The sequence below is a fragment of the Mobula birostris genome, chromosome 2 (assembly GCF_030028105.1).
Source record: "Mobula birostris isolate sMobBir1 chromosome 2, sMobBir1.hap1, whole genome shotgun sequence".
Taxonomy (NCBI): domain Eukaryota; kingdom Metazoa; phylum Chordata; class Chondrichthyes; order Myliobatiformes; family Myliobatidae; genus Mobula; species Mobula birostris.
The window spans coordinates 5,414,629-5,435,839 of record NC_092371.1 but is presented as its reverse complement, the minus strand read 5'-3'; the positions used below and the strand labels follow the sequence as shown (position 1 = coordinate 5,435,839).

At 50.4% G+C, this 21,211-nt stretch overlaps 1 protein-coding gene across 2 annotated transcripts in view; it reads right to left on the bottom strand.

The window, feature by feature from the left end:
* The window catches only part of tmod4 (tropomodulin 4 (muscle)), a 29,138-nt gene extending 11,459 nt beyond the window's left edge, over positions 1 to 17,679 (bottom strand). Inside the window, exons 1-5 of one of the 2 annotated variants that reach the window (XM_072281462.1) lie at positions 17,578 to 17,679; positions 8,969 to 9,185; positions 7,933 to 8,089; positions 7,158 to 7,283; positions 156 to 245 (exon numbers count right to left, since the gene is read on the bottom strand). In XM_072281462.1, coding sequence (XP_072137563.1) covers positions 156 to 245; positions 7,158 to 7,283; positions 7,933 to 8,089; positions 8,969 to 9,085 — 490 coding nt within the window. In that variant the 5' untranslated portion in view covers positions 9,086 to 9,185; positions 17,578 to 17,679. Of the gene's footprint in view, positions 1 to 155; positions 246 to 7,157; positions 7,284 to 7,932; positions 8,090 to 8,968; positions 9,186 to 17,438; positions 17,519 to 17,577 lie in introns of those variants that run through there. The other variant, XM_072281468.1, reaches the window with a different exon arrangement.
* Between the last annotated feature and the right edge of the window lie 3,532 nt (positions 17,680 to 21,211).

Genomic DNA, 21,211 nt, shown 5'->3' with positions numbered 1-21,211 from the left:
AGTGGTTCAAAAGAACATTTAGTCCACGTTCATTGGTAGCAGGAGTGATTGCACCTCCTGGGACTGCACTAGAGAAACAAGCAGTTCTTGGGTGGTGAGGGATCAGGGCAGAGTTCCCGGGGACAGGAGACTGTCGGAATAATGTTGTCACTCACTGTTTATGCCCTCCTTGTTAATGATTGTTCCACTTCCCAGCGCATCGTAGTATTGTTTGTTGCTCATCAGTTTGTACATCCCCAGAATTGCTGAAAAACAGAGCAGCAATCAGGATTTTGTGCAGTTGTTAGACCCTCCCCACACCATCCCAACACATACCCCAGGGTCAAGCAGAGTGAAACTCCCTCTACACCATCCCAACACACACCCCAGGGTCAGGCAGAGTGAAACTCCCTCTCCACCATCCCAACACACACCCCAGGGTCAAGCAGAGTGAAACTCCCTCTACACTGTCCCATCACACACTCCCGGGGTCAGACACAGAGTTTAGATCCCTCTACACCGTCCCATCACACACTCCCGGGGTCAGACACAGAGTGAAGCTCCCTCTACACCGTCCCATCACACACTCCCGGGGTCAGACACAGAGTGAAGCTCCCTCTACACTGTCCCATCACACACTCCCGGGGTCAGACACAGAGTGAAGCTCCCTCTACACCGTCCCATCACACACTCCCGGGGTCAGACACAGAGTGAAGCTCCCTCCACACCGTCCCATCACACACTCCCGGGGTCAGACACAGAGTGAAACTCCCTCTACACTGTCCCATCACACAAACCCGGGGTCAGACACAGAGTGCTCCCTCTATACCATCCCATCACACACTCCCGGGGTCAGACACAGAGTGAAACTCCCTCTGCACCATCCCATCACACACTCCCGGGGTCAGACACAGAGTGAAGCTCCCTCTACACTGTCCCATCACACACTCCCGGGGTCAGACACAGAGTGAAACTCCCTCCACACTGTCCCATCACACACTCCCGGGGTCAGACACAGAGTGAAGCTCCCTCCACACTGTCCCATCACACACTCCCGGGGTCAGACACAGATTGGAGCATAGAGGATTGACACAGTAGTTTGGGGAAGTCACTGCAGGGAATTCTGAGGAACAGAATCTATCAGCATTTGGTAGACAAGTCCAAAACAAAGTGGGGGGGGCAGGGATTTCCAGTGGGATAAGAAAGATTTAATAGAAACCTGAGGAGCGGCTTCTTCACTCAGAGTGTGGACCAGCTGCCAGAGGTAGTGGTTGTGACAGTATCATTTACAAAGCACTTGGGGGGTTGGGCCCGCCGGTGGGGTAGTTGCATCACTAGCGGACTTCGAATCCGGGTGGCTAGCAACCTGGGCAGCAGCAGTTCGAAAGGCCTGGCAACCTACTTCAGTATCTTGCCAGAAAAACCCTGTGGACAACTAGACTTTCCATGAATCAACAACAGCTCAACTGCAAGAACAGGTACATGCAGGTTTGGGACAAATGCAGGAGACTGGGACTAGCCGGGTTAGCATGAACTGGTTGGGCTGAACCTACACAATACTGTTCTGTAATTCTATACACCATCCCATCACACACTCCCGGGACACAGGGTAGACACAGACTCCCCGAGGGCCATGGAACTTTAGGCTACACCAGAAAAATGCTGATTGAACTCAGCAGGTCAGGCAGCATCTATGGAAAGGAAACAGACAGTCGATTAGAGCGAGCCCCTTCATCTAGAGTGGAAAGGGAGGGGGAAGAAGCCAGATAAGGTTGGGGAGGGGGGTAAAGGAGTCCCATTTGGCAGGTGATACATGAGACCAGATGAAGGGGAAGGTCAGTGGGTGGGAGAGGGAAGGGGGCATGAAGTAAGAAGGTGGGAGGTGATAGGTGGAAGAGGTAAAGGGCTGAAAAAGGAATCCGATAGGAGAGGACAGTGAACCATAGGGGAGAGAGAGAAGGGAGAGGTGATGAGAAGGACAGAGAGAATGGGTGAGAAGGAAACCATAACGGGGAATAGAAACAAAGAGAATGGAGAGTGGGTTTACTATTTACCAGCAGTTAGATGTTCACATCTTCAGGTTAGAGGCTACCTAGATGGAATACAAGTTGTTGCTCTTCTGACCCAATTTGGCCTCATCATGGCAGTAGAGGTGACCATGGACTCACGTGTCAGAACGGGAATGGGAATGGGTGGCCACTGGGAAATCCTGCCTTTTGTGGTGGACAGAATGAAGGTGCTGCAGTATGAGTGGGGTACCACCGATATGGAGGGACATGGGTTTGGAACCTTTGGGAGAAGGGAGCTCCAATCCCCCTTTCTCCTGGGAAGCCATCTAGAAAGTGGCTCCCACCCTGCCCCCTCCATCGCTCCAGGGAGTCGAGCAACCCCGGGTGACCTGGCAGTGGGAGATGGATTACCCATCTGTGATCTATATTGGGTCTCAGCCACCTGCCTTGGCACGCAGCCCAGTGCTGACCCATGGGAATTGGAGACTTCTCTGACAAGGAGATACGTCACAGCCTTCCCCTGAAGCTCTGCCTCCTGATTTCTTACCTCCCCCCGCCCCCCATCACACTCCTTCCAGTCTCCCTGTCAGCACATCTTATCAGTCCGCCCCTAACTCCCAGGGACATACCCACCGGTAACCTCACTCCTGCGGTACAGTACATGCATCACGCTGACTAGGTGAGAAAGTGATTCACAATGTAGAAAAGTACAGCAGAGCAACAGACCCTTCAGTCCATCATATCCCTGCTGACCACCATGGGAAATTACAAACAAAATCCCTCCTGCCTGAACATTCATGTGTCTCACGCTCTGTCCGCCAGAGAAAGCAGGATCTCCCAGTGGCCACACATTTTAATTCCACATTCCATTCCCGTTCTGACATGTCTATCCACGGCCTCCTCTACTGTAAAGATGAAGCCACACTCAGGTTGGAGGAACAACACCTTATATTCCGTCTGGGTAGCCTCCAACCTGATGGCATGAACATCGACTTCTCTAACTTCCGCTAATGCCCCACATCCCCCTCGTACCCCATCCGTTATTTATTTTCTATATTTTTTATTCCCCCTCTCCTTTTTTTTCCTCTCTCTTTTTTCTTCCGCTGACCCTCTCACTATAACTCCTTGCCTGCTCTCCACCCTCCTGGCTCCCCTCCCCCCTTCTCTTTCTCCCCAGGCTTCCCATCCCATGATCCTCTCCCTTCTCCAGCTCTTGGCTCCATCCCTCCCCCGCTATCATTTTGGATCTCCCCCTCCCCCTCCCACTTTCAAATCTCTTACTAGCTCTTCCTTCAGTTAGTCCTGACGAAGGGTCTCAGCCCGAAACGTCGACTGTACCTCTTCCTAGAGATGCTGCCTGGCCTGCTGCGTTCACCAGCATTTTGTGTGTGTTGCCTCTTAAACTCCTCTATTGTACCCGCCTCCATCAGCCCAGGCAGCACATTCCAGGCACCCAACACCCTCTGTAAAATAAAACCTGACCCACACAGCTCCTTTGAAGTTTCACCCTCTCACTTTCAATGCAAGTCCTCTGGATTCTGACATTCTTATCCCAGGAAAAAAGATTCTAACTGTCTGCCCCTTCTGTGCCTCATAATTTTATAAAACATGCCTTGCACATCTCCTTTGAATTTTCCCTTTCTCACCTTAAATTAATGTGACATTTCTAACCTATCGGAGGCCATCCTATCTCTGTCTCTCATAACCAAATCAGTTCTCCGCTCAGCTTCCACCGCTCCTGAGTAAACAACCCAAGTTTGTCCAACCTCTCCTTACGCCCGCAGTATCCTGGAGAACCTCTTCTGCATCCTCTCCAACACCACTACACCCTCCCTGTAATGGGGCAACCAGAACTTTGCACAGTATTCTGACAAAAGTTTTACAACAACTGCAAAGTGACTTCCAGACTGTTGCACCCAACTCTCTAACCAATTAAGGCAAGAGTGCCAGGCACCTTCTTTACCACCACTGTCCCCTCTAAGCTGTGCAGGGGCATTGCCCCACAGTGACAGAAATGCTACCACGCACTTAGCCTTTGCTGCTGCACAGCTGGAGTTTTCTTGTATATAATGTTAATCTAATTTTGAAATCTATGTTAATATAATTGTGAAATACCCTGCAATTAATTTATAAATTTTCTAAATAATAAATGTATCACAACCTTTAGTTTGAAATATTTTAGAGTTTTAACATATTTACATCGTCAATGTTTCAAGTTACAACAGTTATAAATTGTAACAATAAACACAGAATGGAAGTTGGTAGTTTATTGTTAATAAACCGACGGCCTGCTGAACGCCGATGCCATCTAGTCAAAACATTTTATTTTTGCCATTGTGCCTATCAGTTCTTTTGACTGCCTGACATTGTTTACTTGTGTTGTGTCCTCTCTCATGACCCTGTAATTCCCTTTACTCCACTCTAACACATGGCTGCCACACTAACCATGCCTCTTATCACCTTATACTCTTAGGCATAGAATTTTTATGATAGTTCCTTAAAATTTTATTTAGAGGTTCAGCAGGGATCAGACCCTTCAAATCCAACAAGCCACACCACCAGCAACCCACCTGTTTAACACTAGCCTAGCCACAGGACAATTGATAATAACAAATTAACCCACTAACTGGTACATCTTTGGACTGTGGGAGGAAACTGGAGCACCTGGAGGAAAACAATGTATTCACATCGGGAGAACATACAAACATCTTCCTGGCAGCACAATGGCATAGTGCTTATCACAATGCTTTACAGTACAGGTGAAAAGTTTAGAGGGATATGGATAGGATAGGAAAGGTTTAGAGGGATATGGACAGGATAGGAAAAGTTTAGAGGGATATGGACAGGTACACGGATAGGAAAGGTTTAGAGGGATATGGACAGGTACACAGATAGGAAAGGTTTAGAGGGACATTTGCAGGTATGTGGATTGGAAAGGTTTAGAGGGATATGGACAGGTACACGGATAGGAAAGGATTAGAGGGATATGGACAGGTACACGGATAGGAAAGGATTAGAGGGATATGGACAGGTACACGGATAGGAAAGGTTTAGAGGGACATTTGCAGGTATGTGGATTGGAAAGGTTTAGAGGGATACTGACACATGGGACTGGCTTAGATGTGCATACTGAGCACCATGGAGCAGCTGGGCAGAAGGGCCTTTCCATGCTGTCTGACGGTGTGACCCATGGTCAATCATGGGCAAAACCTTCCCCACCATTCAGCACATCTACATGAAGCACTGTTGCAGGAAAGCAGCATCTGATCATCACCACCACCCACGACAAGCTCTCTTCTCACTGCTGGCATCAGGAAGGAGGTACAGGAACCTGAGGACTCGCACTACCAGGTTCGTGAATAGTTATTACCCGTCAACCATGGATTCTTGAACCGGAGAGGGGCTAACTTTACTCAATTTCACTCGCCCCATCACTCAACTGGAATCACTTTCGAGGATTCTTCATCTTAAGTTCTCAATATTTATTGCTTTTTTTTTCTTTCTGTCTCTATTTGCACAGTTTGCAGGTTTTTTTGTATATTGGTTGTTTGTCCCAAATATTGGGTGTAGTTTCTCATTGCTTCTATTGTGTTTCTTGTATTTACTGAATGCCCACAAGAGAAGAAATCTCAGGCTGGTTACATGGGTGACATGTACGGGGAGACGGGGAGGCGGGGTGTGGGGGGGGGAGAATTGCGGGTGTAACACACAGAGACCTGGCCGTTAATCTGCCCAGAAGCTCAGAGTCTCCAAAGGCTCAAAATTGCCCTTTGAAAGCACAATTGGTAGGACAGCAGGGACCCGTCTCCCTCCTCGGATGTCAGCTACAACCCCATCAGCAACATGTAACCCATGTACCAGGAGGAATCCAATCTGCACTCACATGTTCAATTAGCAAATTCATGCTGGCTGCCCCGTCAAGTTGCAGCAGATCCTTGTCTGTGGATCTCAGCATAATTCTGCCCTGTTCACACGTTCTCCACCATCCCTGCCCGTCCCTCAGGAATTTTCCCTCATTCATCCCTCCTCCTCCCCATCTCAGCTGCCGTCTTCCCACTTCCCACTGTTGTCCCATACCCTCCCTTCCTCTCTCTGACCCCCTCCTGCTCTCTCCTCCCTTCCACCCCCTCCACGCTTACACCTCCCCACCCTCTCTTTACATGCTCACAGTCCTTCCCCTCTTCATCCCGCCCCTCCCAGATCTCCTCCCATCCCTCCAGCCCTCTCTCCCCCCTCCTCTCTTCATCCCTGCCCACTCCTCCTGCCCCTCCATCTTGCCGCCCTCACCCTCTCTCTTTACCCCTCCCCATCTCTGTTCCCTCTCCCTTACCTTCCGACTGTGTCTCACAGTGAGGACCCTGGGGAGAGAGTGGGAGCAAGGTGTAGTGGGCAGAGTTGAGAGGGGATGAGGAGGGAACGCTGTGGGAGGGGGCGAGGGGGGAACACTGTGGGAGGGGGTGAGGGGGGAACACTGTGGGAGGGGGTGAGGGGGGAACACTGTGGGAGGGGGTGAGGGGGGAACACTGGGAGGGGGTGAGGGGGGAACACTGGGAGGGGGTGAGGGGGGAACGCTGTGGGAGAGGGTGAGGAGGGAACACTGTGGGTGAGGGGGGAACGCTGTGGGAGAGGGTGAGGAGGGAATGCTGTGTGATGGGGTGAGGGGGGAACGCTGTGGGAGGGGGCAAGCGGGGAACACTGGGAGGGGGTGAGGAGGGAACGCTGTGGGAGGGGGCGAGGGGGGAATGCTGTGGGAGGGGGCGAGGGGGGAACGCTGTGGGAGGGGGCGAGGGGGGAACGCTGTGGGAGGGGGCGAGGGGGGAACGCTGTGGGAGGGGGAGAGGGTGGAGTGCCACAGGATTGGGGGGGGTCGAGGGTGGAGCGCTGTGGCCTGCTATTCCTGTCGGATTTATCTGTCATTACAACCGTGGTCTCAGCTGACAGTAGGATCTTGTTGTGGATAAGTGGGTAAATACCCTGTGCCTATGGAACATCACGCGTGGGATGCGATGTGGGGGCGTGGGGGTGGATACGAGGACAAGATTCCCACCTGTCATGTTGCCTCCCAGTGTCCCCAAGAGAATCTGCCACCGTCTGCTCCCGTACCTCTCCAGTTTAACCGTCTGCCGACCTGCACACCCCTTCACTCCCCGGCACACTGTCTCCACTCACCAGCGATATCGCACATCTCAGCGTCGCTGGCGTTGGCCAGTGCCTCCTCCAACTCAGGCTCCAGGATGACAGCCGCGTCCTTCTCAAACTGCGTCAGCTCCCTCTCCTTCGGCACAAAGGGTTTCCCTGTCCCAGGACACAGCGCCAGAGTTAGAGCGGTGGGGGGTGTGCAGAGGGCTGGCGAGAGGGGTAGGGGGCAGAGGAAGGCAGGAGAGGAGGAGGGGGGAGAGGGCAGGGGCGGTATGAGGGTGGGAGAGGGGGATAAAGGGGATGAGAGCAGTACAGAAGGAGGAGGAGGAGAGACAGATAGGCAGAGGGAGGGGTGAAAGAGTGAGAGGGAGGGAGAGAGAAGATGTAACAGGTGGGGGGAGGAGGGGGGAGGGAGGGATTGGCGGAGGAGGGGGGAGGGAGGGATTGGCGGAGGAGAGGGAAGAAAATTGGGGAAGGGAAGGGGATAGGGCGAGGGGTGAGTGGGAGGGGCAGGGGAAGAGGGAAACGGAGTGGTGGAGGGGGAAGATGGGTATGGGGTGGGGTTGGGGGAAGAGAGGTAGGGGCTGGGGAGAAGGGAGGGCAAAGAGGATGAAGAAAAGGTGAGGAGCAAAGGGAGAGGGGATGGAGGCAGAGGAGGGGGAGATAGGGAAAGTTGGATGTTGGTAAATGGGTGTTAGAGAAATTGAGAGAGAGAGGGATGGAAGGAACGAGAGAGAGCGATGGAAGGAACGAGAGAGAGGGGATGGGAAGGGAGCATCTTAGAGAGACTGAGATGAGTGTGCACCTCGTTTCTCTCCGGTGAAGGGGATCAGGTCCTCCCTCTCCTCCACTTCCAGCGCCTCCTTCTCCAGGTACTCGAGTAGCTGATCCCGGTCGTAGGGACCTGTGGGGGTCTTCTTGGTCTGGTCCTTCTGCCTGAGACCGGCGGGCAGCAGGGCGTTCTGTCAGAGAGTGGGGCAAGGGGTAGTGAGAGAAAGAGAGTCATTGGAAAAGTGGGAAGGGGAAGAGGAGGGAGGGGGTGAAGAGGAGGTGGAGGAGAAAGAGTGGTGGGGAGGAGGAGAAAGGGTTAAGAAATGGAGCGGGAGAAGAGGAGGAAATAGGTGAAGAGGGGAGGCAGGAAGGGAAAGAGGAGGTAAGGAAAGAGGAGGCAGGAAGGCAGAGAGGAGGCAGGAAGGGAAAGAGGGGCCAGGAAGGGAAAGAGTGGATGGAAAGAGAGATGTAGAAGAGGGGTGGAGGAAGGGGGTTGAACATGTGGTGGGGGAAAGAGGAGGGGAGAGAAGGAGATACAGGCTACAGCAGAGTTCACTGATCTTGTTTTGACACCGCCCCCCACAGCTTATACCCCAATGAATGTAGAACCTCCCCCAGATCCTTCTGAAGTTCTCACATCCCCTCCATTCACATGGAGACAGGATGGATGGAGTATGAGCACTTTGTCTATACCGACGCTGGCTGGGTGTCCAGGCACATCTCCTTTTCATCCACCTCTCCCTCCTCTTGCCCCTTACTCCCACTCGCCACACTCCCACCCACAGCGCCAGTCTCCCCACCCTACTCTCATTCATTACAGCATCGAGTGTTCGAAATCGGCCCATCTAACTGACCTGCCAGCCTCGCCTTGTGTAGATTCCATCCACCGCACCCCCCTGCTCCCTCCTCACTCCCTCTGCTGAGAGCTCAGGTGTGCATTTCAGAATAAACCCCTTCCGCTGCCTTTCCTTTAGGAAAACTAAACTCCCTCTCCACAAGGTGTTCTGCTGCTCACTGTCTTCTGAAAGGGTCCCACGTCCCTCCTTCACCACCCTCACTCCCCTCCCTACCTCGGGATCCATCTCCGTTAGCTCGTAATCCAGCTGTTCCAGCTCATTCTCCGACAGCTGACGGAGGATCTGGTCCTCGTCGATGTTCAGATACTTGTCCCGGTCTTGACGCTGCATGTTTAATCCTTCTCAGAGCAGTCAGAGAGAGAGCGAGAGAGCAGCACAGGCTGACTTCTGTCCCGCGCCCTGTGTGGGAGAGGCTTCCTGTTCCCGCAATCTGGAGTAGGACAGGAGAGGTCAGTCAGTGGCCGTGTCTGGTCAGCCTCAGTGGGTGCGTCCACGTTCAATTTCATTGTTGTAGGCAGTGCATGAATGCCACAGAAAGTTAGCACAGTACAAGCGGCCAGAAACTTACACTGGCATAAACTATTCCTGATACTAACACAACTTACTCCTGTCTATACGTATACAGAGTGCGTGTGCAAGTGTGTGGAGATTACATGTTCTCCCTGTGACCGCGTGGGTTTCCTCTGGGTTCCCTCCCACGTCCCAACGATGTGTGGGGGTTTATTGCTATAAATTAGTAATTATAGTGATATAAATTAATTGTGTGTGTATGTGCCCATGCATGTGTCTCTGTGTGTCTGTGTAGTTGTGTGCATGTGTGTGTGTGCGTGTATGTGTGTACACACACACACAGCGATAGCATGGAGTCTCTCTACGTCCGCCACGTGAAATATGTGGGCTTTCTCCCTGGTGCTCCAGTTCCCTCCCACTTTCTGATGAGTATGATTATTCATTTAGAGATTCAATGTGGAATATCCATTCCGGACATTCGAGCCACGCCACCCAGAAACCCCCGACAACTCCAATTTAATCCTAACCAACGACCAATTAACCTGCTACCCAGGACGTCTTTGGGCCGTGGGAGGAAACCGGCGCACTCAGAGAAAACCCACACGTTCCACGTGGAGGATGTACAGAGACTCCTTACAGAGGATACTGGGATAAAGCTCAAAACTCTGACGCTCTGACCCGTAATAGCATCACACTAATTCCTATGCTACCACTCTGCAGGGTCTGTTGAGTTCCCTCCCTCTCTCCTCTCACACCCTCCATTCCCTCCCATCCTCCTCCTCTCTTTACCCCTCTCCTTTCTCCCTTCCTATTAGTTACATCTCCTCTTCGCTGATAATCAACACTGGTGCACCTCAGAGACACGTGCTTAGCCCACTGCTCTACTCTACGCCCTTGACTGTGTGTCTAGGCACAACTCAGATTCACCCCCGTTCTCGGCAAAATCTCAGACGATGACAAGGAGATGTTTGGGAGTGAGACAGATTGGCTGATGAGTGGTGTTGTAACAACAAGCTTGCACGCAGCATCAGTAAGGCCGAGGAATTGACTGTGGACTTCAGGAAGGGGAAGTCAGCAGAACACACACCCGTCTTCATCGAGGGGCCAGCAGCTTCAAATTCTTGGGCATTAACATCTCAGAAGATCTATCCTGGGCCCAACAGGATGGAATCACACGTCAGGGACTCCACCTTAATAGACATTTGAGAAGAGTCTTTGGTGAAACCCTTAGAAATCCCTATAGGTTATGGTGGAGAGAATTCTGACTAATTATCACAGCCTGAGTTGGAGACTCCAATGCATAGCATCGCAAGAGGTTGCAAAAGGTTGTAGATTCAGCCATTTTCAACCTTCTCCACCGTTCAGGACATCTTCAACTGGCAGTATCTCCAGAAGGTGGCATCATTACAAACCCTCAGACCCTCACCATCTGGGACAGGGCCTCTTCTCATAATTACCGTCAGGGAGGAGATATCGGAGCCTAAAAATGATTCAGGAACAGCTTCTTTCCCTGCACCAGCACATTTCTGAATGGGCGATGAACATGACCTCATTACTCTTTTTGCTTTGATCTGTTTGGTTATTTGTGATTTATAGAAATTCTTGGTCCTTGCTCTGCATTGCTGCCACAAAACAACAAATTTCATCACGTACGTAAGTTTTAATACATCTGATTCAGAACATAATGCATCCCAACTCCCTTTCCAAAACCATATCCCAGAATCTATATGAAGGGCCATTTCTCCAGCATCTGCCCCCATTCCCCACCCACACCCCACCAGTTCATCCCCTGGATCTGGGACATCATCCAACCCCAAGTGTTGTGGAGCAGAGGGACCTCGGAGTACCGGAACACGGCATCACAGGCAGACGGTGTGGTGAAGAAGGTGTTTGGCACGATGGCTTCCATCAGTCAGGACACCGGGTACCGGTTGTGGGACGTTATGTTGCAATTGAACAAGACGCTGGTGAGGCTGCACTCGGAACTTTGTGACCCCCGACCAGCAGGAGGGCCTCCGTTCATGGATGATTTAGGAATGCTGGAGGGGAAGGAGTGACCACCTTCCGACGCAGCCAGGACAATGCCAGTAGATACCTGGAACAGTTAACCCTCAATTTCAAAAGTGAATGAAGAGGGAAAGTTTGAAAAGAAATCCACCACTCTCCCCTCGGTGAATGGCAGGACCCTGGGGAGTGTTATGCAACAATTACACAGGTACATGGTTCCCTGACAAGTGGAGCCTCAGGTAGACAGCATGGTGAAGAGGGCATTCACCATCAGTCAGGGCACTGAGTGTCGGAGTCGGAATATCATGTTACAGTTCAACAAGAGGCTGGCGAAACCACACTTGGAGCATTGTGTGTACTTCTGGTCACCCAGCTAGAGGAGGGATGAGATTCAGCTCAGAGGGTACAGAACTCATTTATGAGGATGTTGCCAAGAATCGAAGGCCTGAGTTATGGGGAGAAGTTAGACAGGGAAGGACTTGGATCCTTGAAGTGTAAGGGACTGAAGGGTGACCTTATGGAGGTGTATAAAATCATGAGAGGCAGAGATAGAGAAAAATCATGTGTGCATTCACCCTGTGTTGGGAATCAAGAACCAGAAGAAACAGACTTAATTAGAAAGGGGAGAGATTTACATGGAACGAGCTCCCGGAGGAAGTGGTTGAGGCAGGTACATTAACAACATCTAAAAGGCACTTGGACAGGTACACGGATAGGAAAGGTTTAGAGGGATATGGACAGGTACACGGATAGGAAAGGTTTAGAGGGATATGGACAGGTACACGGATAGGAAAGGTTTAGAGGGATACGGACGGGTACACGGATAGGAAAGGTTTAGAGGGATATGGATAGGTACACGGATAGGAAAGGTTTAGAGGGATACGGACAGATACACGGATAGGAAAGGTTTAGAGGGATACGGACAGGTACACGGATAGGAAAGGTTTAGAGGGATACGGACGGGTACACGGATAGGAAAGGTTTAGAGGGATATGGACAGGTACACGGATAGGAAAGGTTTAGAGGGATATGGACAGGTACACGGATAGGAAAGGTTTAGAGGGATACGGACAGATACACGGATAGGAAAGGTTTAGAGGGATACGGACAGGTACACGGATAGGAAAGGTTTAGAGGGATACGGACAGGTACACGGATAGGAAAGGTTTAGAGGGATATGGACAGGTACACAGATAGGAAAGGTTTTGAGGGATACGGACAGGTACACGGATAGGAAAGGTTTAGAGGGATACGGACAGGTACACGGATAGGAAAGGTTTAGAGGGATACGGACAGATACACGGATAGGAAAGGTTTAGAGGGATACGGACAGGTACACGGATAGGAAAGGTTTAGAGGGATACGGACGGGTACACGGATAGGAAAGGTTTAGAGGGATACGGACGGGTACACGGATAGGAAAGGTTTAGAGGGATACGGACAGGCACACGGATAGGAAAGGTTTAGAGGGATACGGACGGGTACACGGATAGGAAAGGTTTAGAGGGATACGGACAGGTACACGGATAGGAAAGGTTTCGAGGGATACGGACAGGTACACGGATAGGAAAGGTTTAGAGGGATATGGACGGGTACACGGATAGGAAAGGTTTAGAGGGATACGGACGGGTACACGGATAGGAAAGGTTTAGAGGGATACGGACAGATACACGGATAGGAAAGGTTTAGAGGGATACGGACAGGTACACGGATAGGAAAGGTTTAGAGGGATACGGACGGGTACACGGATAGGAAAGGTTTAGAGGGATACGGACGGGTACACGGATAGGAAAGGTTTAGAGGGATACGGACAGGCACACGGATAGGAAAGGTTTAGAGGGATACGGACGGGTACACGGATAGGAAAGGTTTAGAGGGATACGGACAGGTACACGGATAGGAAAGGTTTCGAGGGATACGGACAGGTACACGGATAGGAAAGGTTTAGAGGGATATGCACAGGAAGGCTGATGAGCCAAACGCAGGCTGCCTGGAAGTGAACCTTGATTGATGTGGACCAGTTGGGCCAAAGGGCCTGTTTCCAGGGGACGTGACTGTGCAGCTTTTGTATTACTAAAATTAAGTGGATATTACTGTACACAATACAACACCCACTCCCAAGGCACGGCCAGGGGGTTAGCGCACGTCACGGGTTCATGGGTTGGCTGTGAAGGCCCCACACCCATGCATGTCGCTGATAAGACCGAGGGGTGTTTCCTGGATAACCATGGGCGAGCTGTCTACCACTGATAGCCACATAATGGCTAACCGGGTTACTTGGCCTCACTTACCAGTGTGTAACCCAACCCTGGCCCCAACCTGCTCCCCGCAACGCAAAGCAGATGGACCTAGGGTTACGGGCAGACGCCGTACGTGACAATGGCATGGACGGTAGACAGAGTGGTGGAGAAGGCTTTCAACACTCTGGCCTTCACTGTCAGGGCACTGAGTGCAGATGTTGGGAGGTTATGCTGCAGCTGTGCAGACGTTGGTGAGGCTGCTCTTGGGATAGAGTGTTCATCGGTGGCCACCCTGCTATGAAAGATGAAATTAAGCTGGAAAGAGCACAGAGGGGTTACAGGACCAGCTTGGATGAGGTGGCATGGATGAATTGGGCCGAAGGGCCTGAATCTGTATGGATGACACTATATGTAAGAGAGACATAAACAATTTTAAATCCAGCCTTCAGTTAACCACTGAGGCAGGTTGGACTTGCAGTGAGATCAGGCACCCAGAGTTTACTTCCCTGTGGTCTCTCTTTCTAGAAACATTCCGAAGGGAACAAGCAGATGGACCGTCCAAGATGGTCTATTTTGGAAATTAACAATTCCTTTGGAAAATCAGTTGAGGGAAGTGAAAAACTCGGGCAGGAAGCAGCAAAATCCTGTATTGGAAAATGTGGGATTGAATCTGTGGATACAGTTGGAATGACGAGGAGGTATTACAGTTATCACAGCACAGTGATGCAGTGCATAAAGCCGCCACAGACACCCAGGTTCAATCGCGGCCTCCGGTGTTGTGCGTGGTTTGCAGATTCTCCCTGTGACCATGTGGGATCCCCTTGGAATGCTGCGGTTTCCACCAAGGACGTGCAGTCAATGGGGTAATCAACATTAGTGTGGGGTCTGGACTCTGAGCAGCAGAATTTGGGGCAAGCTGGAGGTAAATATGGGGAGAATGAAAGGATCAGTGTGAATGGGTCAGCATTGACTCAGAGGGCCAAAGGGCCTGTTTCTGTGCAGCAAGGCCGTACCTAGACCTCTTTGAACAATAACTGGGATTAAGTATTAATAACAAATTTTGATAGCACATATTAATTACAGATTTTGATAATACTTGGCTGCAAAACTAAAGACTAGAATAAGAGTTGTAAGGAAAATCATCCAGTCACAATGAGGCTTCTGCCTCCTTCCAAATGGACAGACCAATGAATGGATTGGTGCACTGGTTGTCCAATGGGTGGGTGAGGGAGAGGCGGGAGCTGGGTGTACCTCCAATCCAGAGACACCGAACGGATTCAACCTTAAAATAGACTCTGTTGCTAACTGGATTTATTTTTGTTTTAGGGACATTTCATTCCTTCTGTCTTGGTCTGAGCTCCTCCAAGAAAGGGCTTGTGAAGGACTACCCCTCACCTCGAGTCAACGTGCCACGTTGGGACTAACAATTACAAGGGTGTTGCCTGGGCTCAAGGGACTGAGTTACAGGGAGAAATTGGACAGGCTGGGATATTGTTTCTCGGAGCATAGTAGACTGACCTTACAGAGGTGCGTAAAATCGTGAGGAGCATAGACAGGGTGAATGCACACAGTCTTTTCCCCAGGGTGGGGGAATCAGAACTAGAGGGCACAGACTTAAGGTGAGAGGGGTGAGATTTAATAGGAACCTGAGGGGCAACTGTTTCACCCAGAGGGTTGTCAGTATATGGAATAAGTTGCCAGAGGAAGTGGCTGAGGATATGGACAGGTACACAGGAAGGAAAGGTTCAGAGGGATATGGACAGGTACACGGATAGGAAAGGTTTAGAGGGATATGGGCCAAAGATGGGCAAATGGGACTGGGTAAAAATGGGAATCTTGGTCAGCATGGACCAGTTGGGCCAAAGGGCCTGTTTCTCTGCTGTGTGCCTCTGTGAGCCTAGGAGCCAGGGCAATGCATCCTCAAATCTTCCGAGATCTCTACGCCTTTCTAGTTAGAGAGATGCAACACAAAAGCAGGCCCTTTTGGCCCACCCAATCCATTCCAACCATTAACCACCTACTTACACTCATCCTCTTATTATCTGCACATTTTTCCGCTAAACTCCACTCACCCACACACTGGGCTGCACGGATGCATACAAAATGCATACAAACATACACCTGCACATTTGTATATATATACACACACCCAGACATACACACAGTGCCGAACATCAGGAACCCATGTTCCTGCTATTGTGAGGCAACAGCTCTTTACTCGCTATGCTGCTGTGTGGTCCACGAAAGCTTTAAAAGCTTTAATTGGGTTACACTTTGGGAGGAGGTCAGGGCCTGGATTTGAAAGAATATTAACCTAAGGTTAAAACTCTTCCAATTCAAATCCCTCTTCTGACCTTTTGAGACATCCACACACCTCTGTCCCTGACAGGCACGCCTCTAGCTTGCATTTTGTATGAACAATTTGGACGAGCTTGTTTTTGGTGTGGTTGGTAAATGAGCAAATGATGCCAACACTGGCAGTACGGTGGATTGTGAAGAAGGTTGTCTAAGGTTACAACAGGATTCGGATCAACTAGGGAAGTGGGCCAAGGAATAGCAGATGAAATTTGACTAGGAAAAGTGTGAGGTATTACATTTTAATAAATTAAAGCAGGAGCAGGGAGGGGGAACTTGCACAATGGTAGGGCCCTGGAGGGTCTTGTAGAATGGAGGAACCCGGTGGTACAAGTGCACAATTCTTGTGTTGCAGGGAGACAGAGTGGTGAAGGGGCACTGGCTTGAAATTGGAGTGACAGGTTGACAAGGTGATGAGGTCTGACATGCTCCCCTTTGAGTGCAGAAAATGGGATGTCATGAAGAGACCATTTTTGGGAAGATTGCCTGCAGTTCTGGTCATCCCCACTACAAGAAAGATGTGGAGGCTTTGGAGAGGGTGCAGAAGAGATTCACCCTGCCTGGATTAGAGGGTATGTGCTATAAGGAGAGGTTGGACACGCAGGAGTACGTGCTGAGGGACGCACTGAAACTTGGTGCGGCCACCGCAAGAGCCCGGTGGAGAAGGACCGCGGTTTAGGGTTCTCCTCCCGCGGGAGTGGGAGGGGTCGGGTGGCGGGGAGTATACCCCTCAACAATGGTGTGGCAAGGTGAAACAACAGAGTGCCACGTGAGTGGCTGAAGGTGTGGAAAGGTATACAACGCAGTGGAAACATCTGTAAAGGATTGAGAAGCATCGAATGGTTTATTGTACTTAATTTTATTTTTGAATAAAGTATATTTTGTTAAAAAAAACTAGTTTTCTCTGGGGTGTCTGAGGCTGAGAGGAAATGTGATAGAAGTTTATACACTTATGAGAAGCAGAAATCGAGTAGGCAGTCAGAATCTTTCTCCCCAGGGTGAAATGTCAACTGTTTGAGGGCATAGCTGAAAGGGGGAAGTATACAGGGCACATTTTTTTTGCACATGGAGTGGTGGTGCCTGGAATGGTGTGGCAGTGAAGGCAGATACCGTAGAGGTATTCATGAGTCTGTTAGACACACGCAGGGAAGGGAGAGATTAGTTTAATTCGGTGTGGTGTCGGACACAGACATGGTGGGCCGAAGGGCCGGTTTCTGTTCTGTGTTCTAACTTTATCCTCCATCTCTGTATACACGTCTGTTGAATAAGCCTTGCAGGGCAGTTAGCACATTACTAACTGAGGAGGAGAGCGGCATTACACAATGACCTAACTGAGGAGGGATTGGAGACGGGTGGGGGCTATAACAGCACAGCACGAAGAGAGGCGAAATGGCAAATCCCCCTACTACACGTTTTCGATTTGCTGATGCTATAGTAACACACATCCTGATAAACAACTTCAAACCGAAATATTATAAAACTTGCTTTTGCAAACTCTAAAATTAATTGCATCGAGCCCGGGAGTTAGGGTCCGCCTCTTTAATTCCACACCCGAGATCGCGTGGAAATACCTGTTTGCAATTTAAAATAAGCCGTCAGGCTCGTAGCTGCAGAAAGCGTGATGGTAAGTGCAACCGGGGAGGAAGGCAGCCGATTGCAAGAAAGAAAGTTTGGGTTTAAAGTTAGCAGAAGTAATTTGAAAGGGCTTACCCGCCGGTGCCGGTGGGAGAGGAAAGGTCTGGTCGACAAGTCCGGCCGGCGGCAGAACTGTCTACTCAGCAGAGGCTGGTCTATTCAGCAGGAGAGGTGACCCGTGCTGGCTGTGGTGAGGAAGCGCCGTCTGGCGGCTGAGGTAAACCCGTTCCCTGCACCGCGTCCCAAAGGAGAGCTCGTCTTGATTCGGGACGGTTGTCGAGAGTCATGTGGCCCAGTTTATTTGCGCCGAGCAAGATTCCATCTAAGCCAGACCCACTCATCTGTATTTGAACTATATTCCAGAAAACCTTTCCTATTAAATATTCTTTCTGACAAGACCCCTCGAGAGCAGAACATTTCCCCACTCTCCTCACCGCTCCTCCAGTAGGGTAGAAGACACAGAAACATGAAAGCATGTACCACGACTCACCTCAGCCTCCGGCGCTCCAGAGGAAACAACCCAAGTTTGCCCAATCACAAACCCTCACAGCTATCTGGACTATAGCCATTCCTTTCTCTCAAGACCCCCATCTCAGCCGCATCTGCTCTCAAGACGAGGCTTTTCATTCCAGAACGAAGGAGGTGTTCTCCCTCTACAAAGAAAAGGGATTCCCTCCATCCGCCATCAACTCTGCCCACACCAGAAACTCTTCCATTTTGCACATATCTGCTCTCACCCCATCCTCCCACCACTCCACCAGGGATAGTGTTCCTCTTGTCCTCACCTACCACCCCACCAGCCTCCACTTCCAGCACATAAGTCTCTGTAACTTCCAATGGGATCCCACCACCAAGTATACGCCCCCCGGGCAATTTCCACATGGATCACACCCTAGACAACTCCCTCGACCACTTGTTTCTCCCTACCAATATCCCACCTGGCATTTATCCTTGCACGTGGAGCAAGTGCCACACTTAATGCCCTGACCAATGAGGGCAAGCATGCCATATGCCTTCTTTACCTGCGCAGCCACTTTCAGAGAACTATGATTCAAAATTCCTCAGAACAGTGAAACACATTGTTTGCATTAACCACCCGAGGGTGTGCTGTGTTGTTCGGCAGAACAACACAGAACAGAAAGTGAATTGAATTGACTCTGTTTCTTACATCATATATGAGGAGTAAAAAACCTTTACGTTACATCTCCAACTAAATGTGCCATGTGCAATCATAGTAATTTGTAATAAATAGAACAGTCAATGTAATATAAAGTACATGCAAATCAGCATGAGTTCAGGTCAGTCTGATGGCCTGGTGGAAGAAGCTGCCCCGGAGCCTGTTGGTCCTGGCTTTAATGCAGCGGTATTGTTTCCCGGACCGTAGGAGCTGGAATAGATTGTGTTTGGAGTGACTCAGGTCCCCAATGATCCTACGGGCCCTTTTTACACACCTGTCTTTGTAAATATCCCAAATCATGGGAAGTTCACATCTACAGATGCACTGGGTTGTCCACACCACTCTCTGCAGAGTCCTGTGATTGAGGGAAGTACAGTTCCCATACCAGGCAGTGATGCAGCCAGTCAGGATGCTCTCAATTGTACCCCTGTAGAAAGTTCTTAGGATTTGGGGGCCCATACCAAACTCCCTCAACCGTCTGAGGTGAAAGAGGCGCTGTTGTGTCTTTTTCACCACACAGCTGGTGTGTACAGATGACGTGAGGTCCTCGGTGATGTTGATGCCGAGGAGCTTGAAGCTGATCACCCTCTTAACCCCAGATCTATTGATGTCAATAGGGATTAGCCCATCTCCATTCCTCCTGTAGTCCACAACCAGCTCCTTTGTTTTGTGACATTGAGGGAGAGGCTGTTTTCTTGACACTGTGTCAGAGAGATGACTTCCTCCCTGTGGGCCACCTTGTTTGAGATAAGGCCAATAAATGTAGTGCCATTGGCAAATTTAATAAGCAGATTGGAGCTGTGGGTGGCGATACAGTCATGGGTATACAGGGAGTGAAGGAGGGGACTCAGTACGCAGCCCTGAGGGGCTCCTGTGTTGAGAGTCTCAGACGGTTGGAGGTGAGGGAGCCCACTCTTACAACCTGCTGGCGATCTGACAGGAAGTCCAGGATCCAGCTGCACAAGGCAAGGTCAAAGGCCAGGGTCTCTGAGCTTCTTGTTGAGCCTGGATGGAACTATGGTGTTGAATGCTGAACTGTAGTCCAAGAACAGCATTCTCACATAAACATCCTTTTTCTCCAGATGTGTGAGGACGTTATGTAGAGCTGTGGCTATTGCATCATCTGTTGATCAGTTGTGTCAGTAGACGTATTGTAGGGGATCCAGTGTGGGTGGTAGCAAGCTGCAGATGTAATCCTTGACCAGCCTCTCAAAGCATTTGCTTATTATTGAGGTGAGTGCTACAGGACGCCAGTCGTTCAGGCACGTTACCTTGGTCTTTTTTGGTACAGGGACAATGGTGGATAATTTGAAGCAGTAGGGCACTCTACATTGGGAGAGGGAGAGATTAAAAATATCTGTAAACACACTTGCCAGTTGTGCTGCGCACATCCTGAGTACGTGCCCTGGGATGCCATCTGGTCCCACAGCCTTGCGACTGTCCACTCGTTGGAAACATCTACGTACCTCAGCCTCAGAGATGACCAGGTTGCAGGTTGTAGCGGTGGCTTTCCTCGGAGGCTCAGAGTTAGTGACATCAAACTGAACATAAAAGTGATTGAGCTCATCTGGCAAAGAGGCCACACATCAAAGTTGCTGGTGAACGCAGCAGGCCAGGCAGCATCTCTAGGAAGAGGTACAGTCGACGTTTCGGGCCGAGACCCTTCATCAGGATGAGTCCTGACGAAGGGTCTCGGCCTGAAACGTCGACTGTACCTCTTCCTAGAGATGCTGCCTGGCCTGCTGCGTTCACCAGCAACTTTGATGTGTGTTGCTTGAATTTCCAGCTTCTGCAGAATTCCTCGTGTTGGCAAAGAGGCCGCTATGTTGGCGGCATCACATTTGGCTTTGAAGCTTGCAATGGTATGAAGCCCTCACCACAAGTCACAAGTCACGTGTGCTATTTGTTGTGAATCTTGACTCAATCTTCTCTCTATATTGTTGTTTCATAGCCTTAATAGCTTTGTGCAGACCATAGCTGCTTTTCTTCAGCTCTAGTCGATCGCCAGTGATGTAAGCTTGATGTCGCGCTGTCTGTGCTGTTCACACGGAACTATAGATCCAGGGTTTCTGGTTCAGGAAGATTCTGACTGACCTGGGGGGCAACATCGTCGATGCATTTCTGGATGAAGCACGTGACTCCATGAGTGAACTTGGAGACATCCTCATCATGGAAGACATTCCAGGTGAAGTCATCGAAGCAGTCCTGCAGCATGGAGGCCGAATGGTCGGGCCCAAGGTGGACAGTTTTAACTATGGCTGCCTCTTGTTTCAGCTTCTGTGTGTACATCGGCAAGCAACCAACAACAAAAAACAAGCCCTGTTCCTCCCTCCCTCCCAAGCACATACACGGCCCTTTAAACCCAGGACAGGCCTCCAGCAGACACAGACTTCGGCCTGCAGACACCAGGCCTTGATCTCCCCAGCAGACAGACAGAGATTCACAGACTTTGCTTCAGCCAATAGGCCTTGCCTTCCAGACTTGGTCTTGAACCCTAATATTGCTCTGTACACCAATGGTGTTAAATGTCCT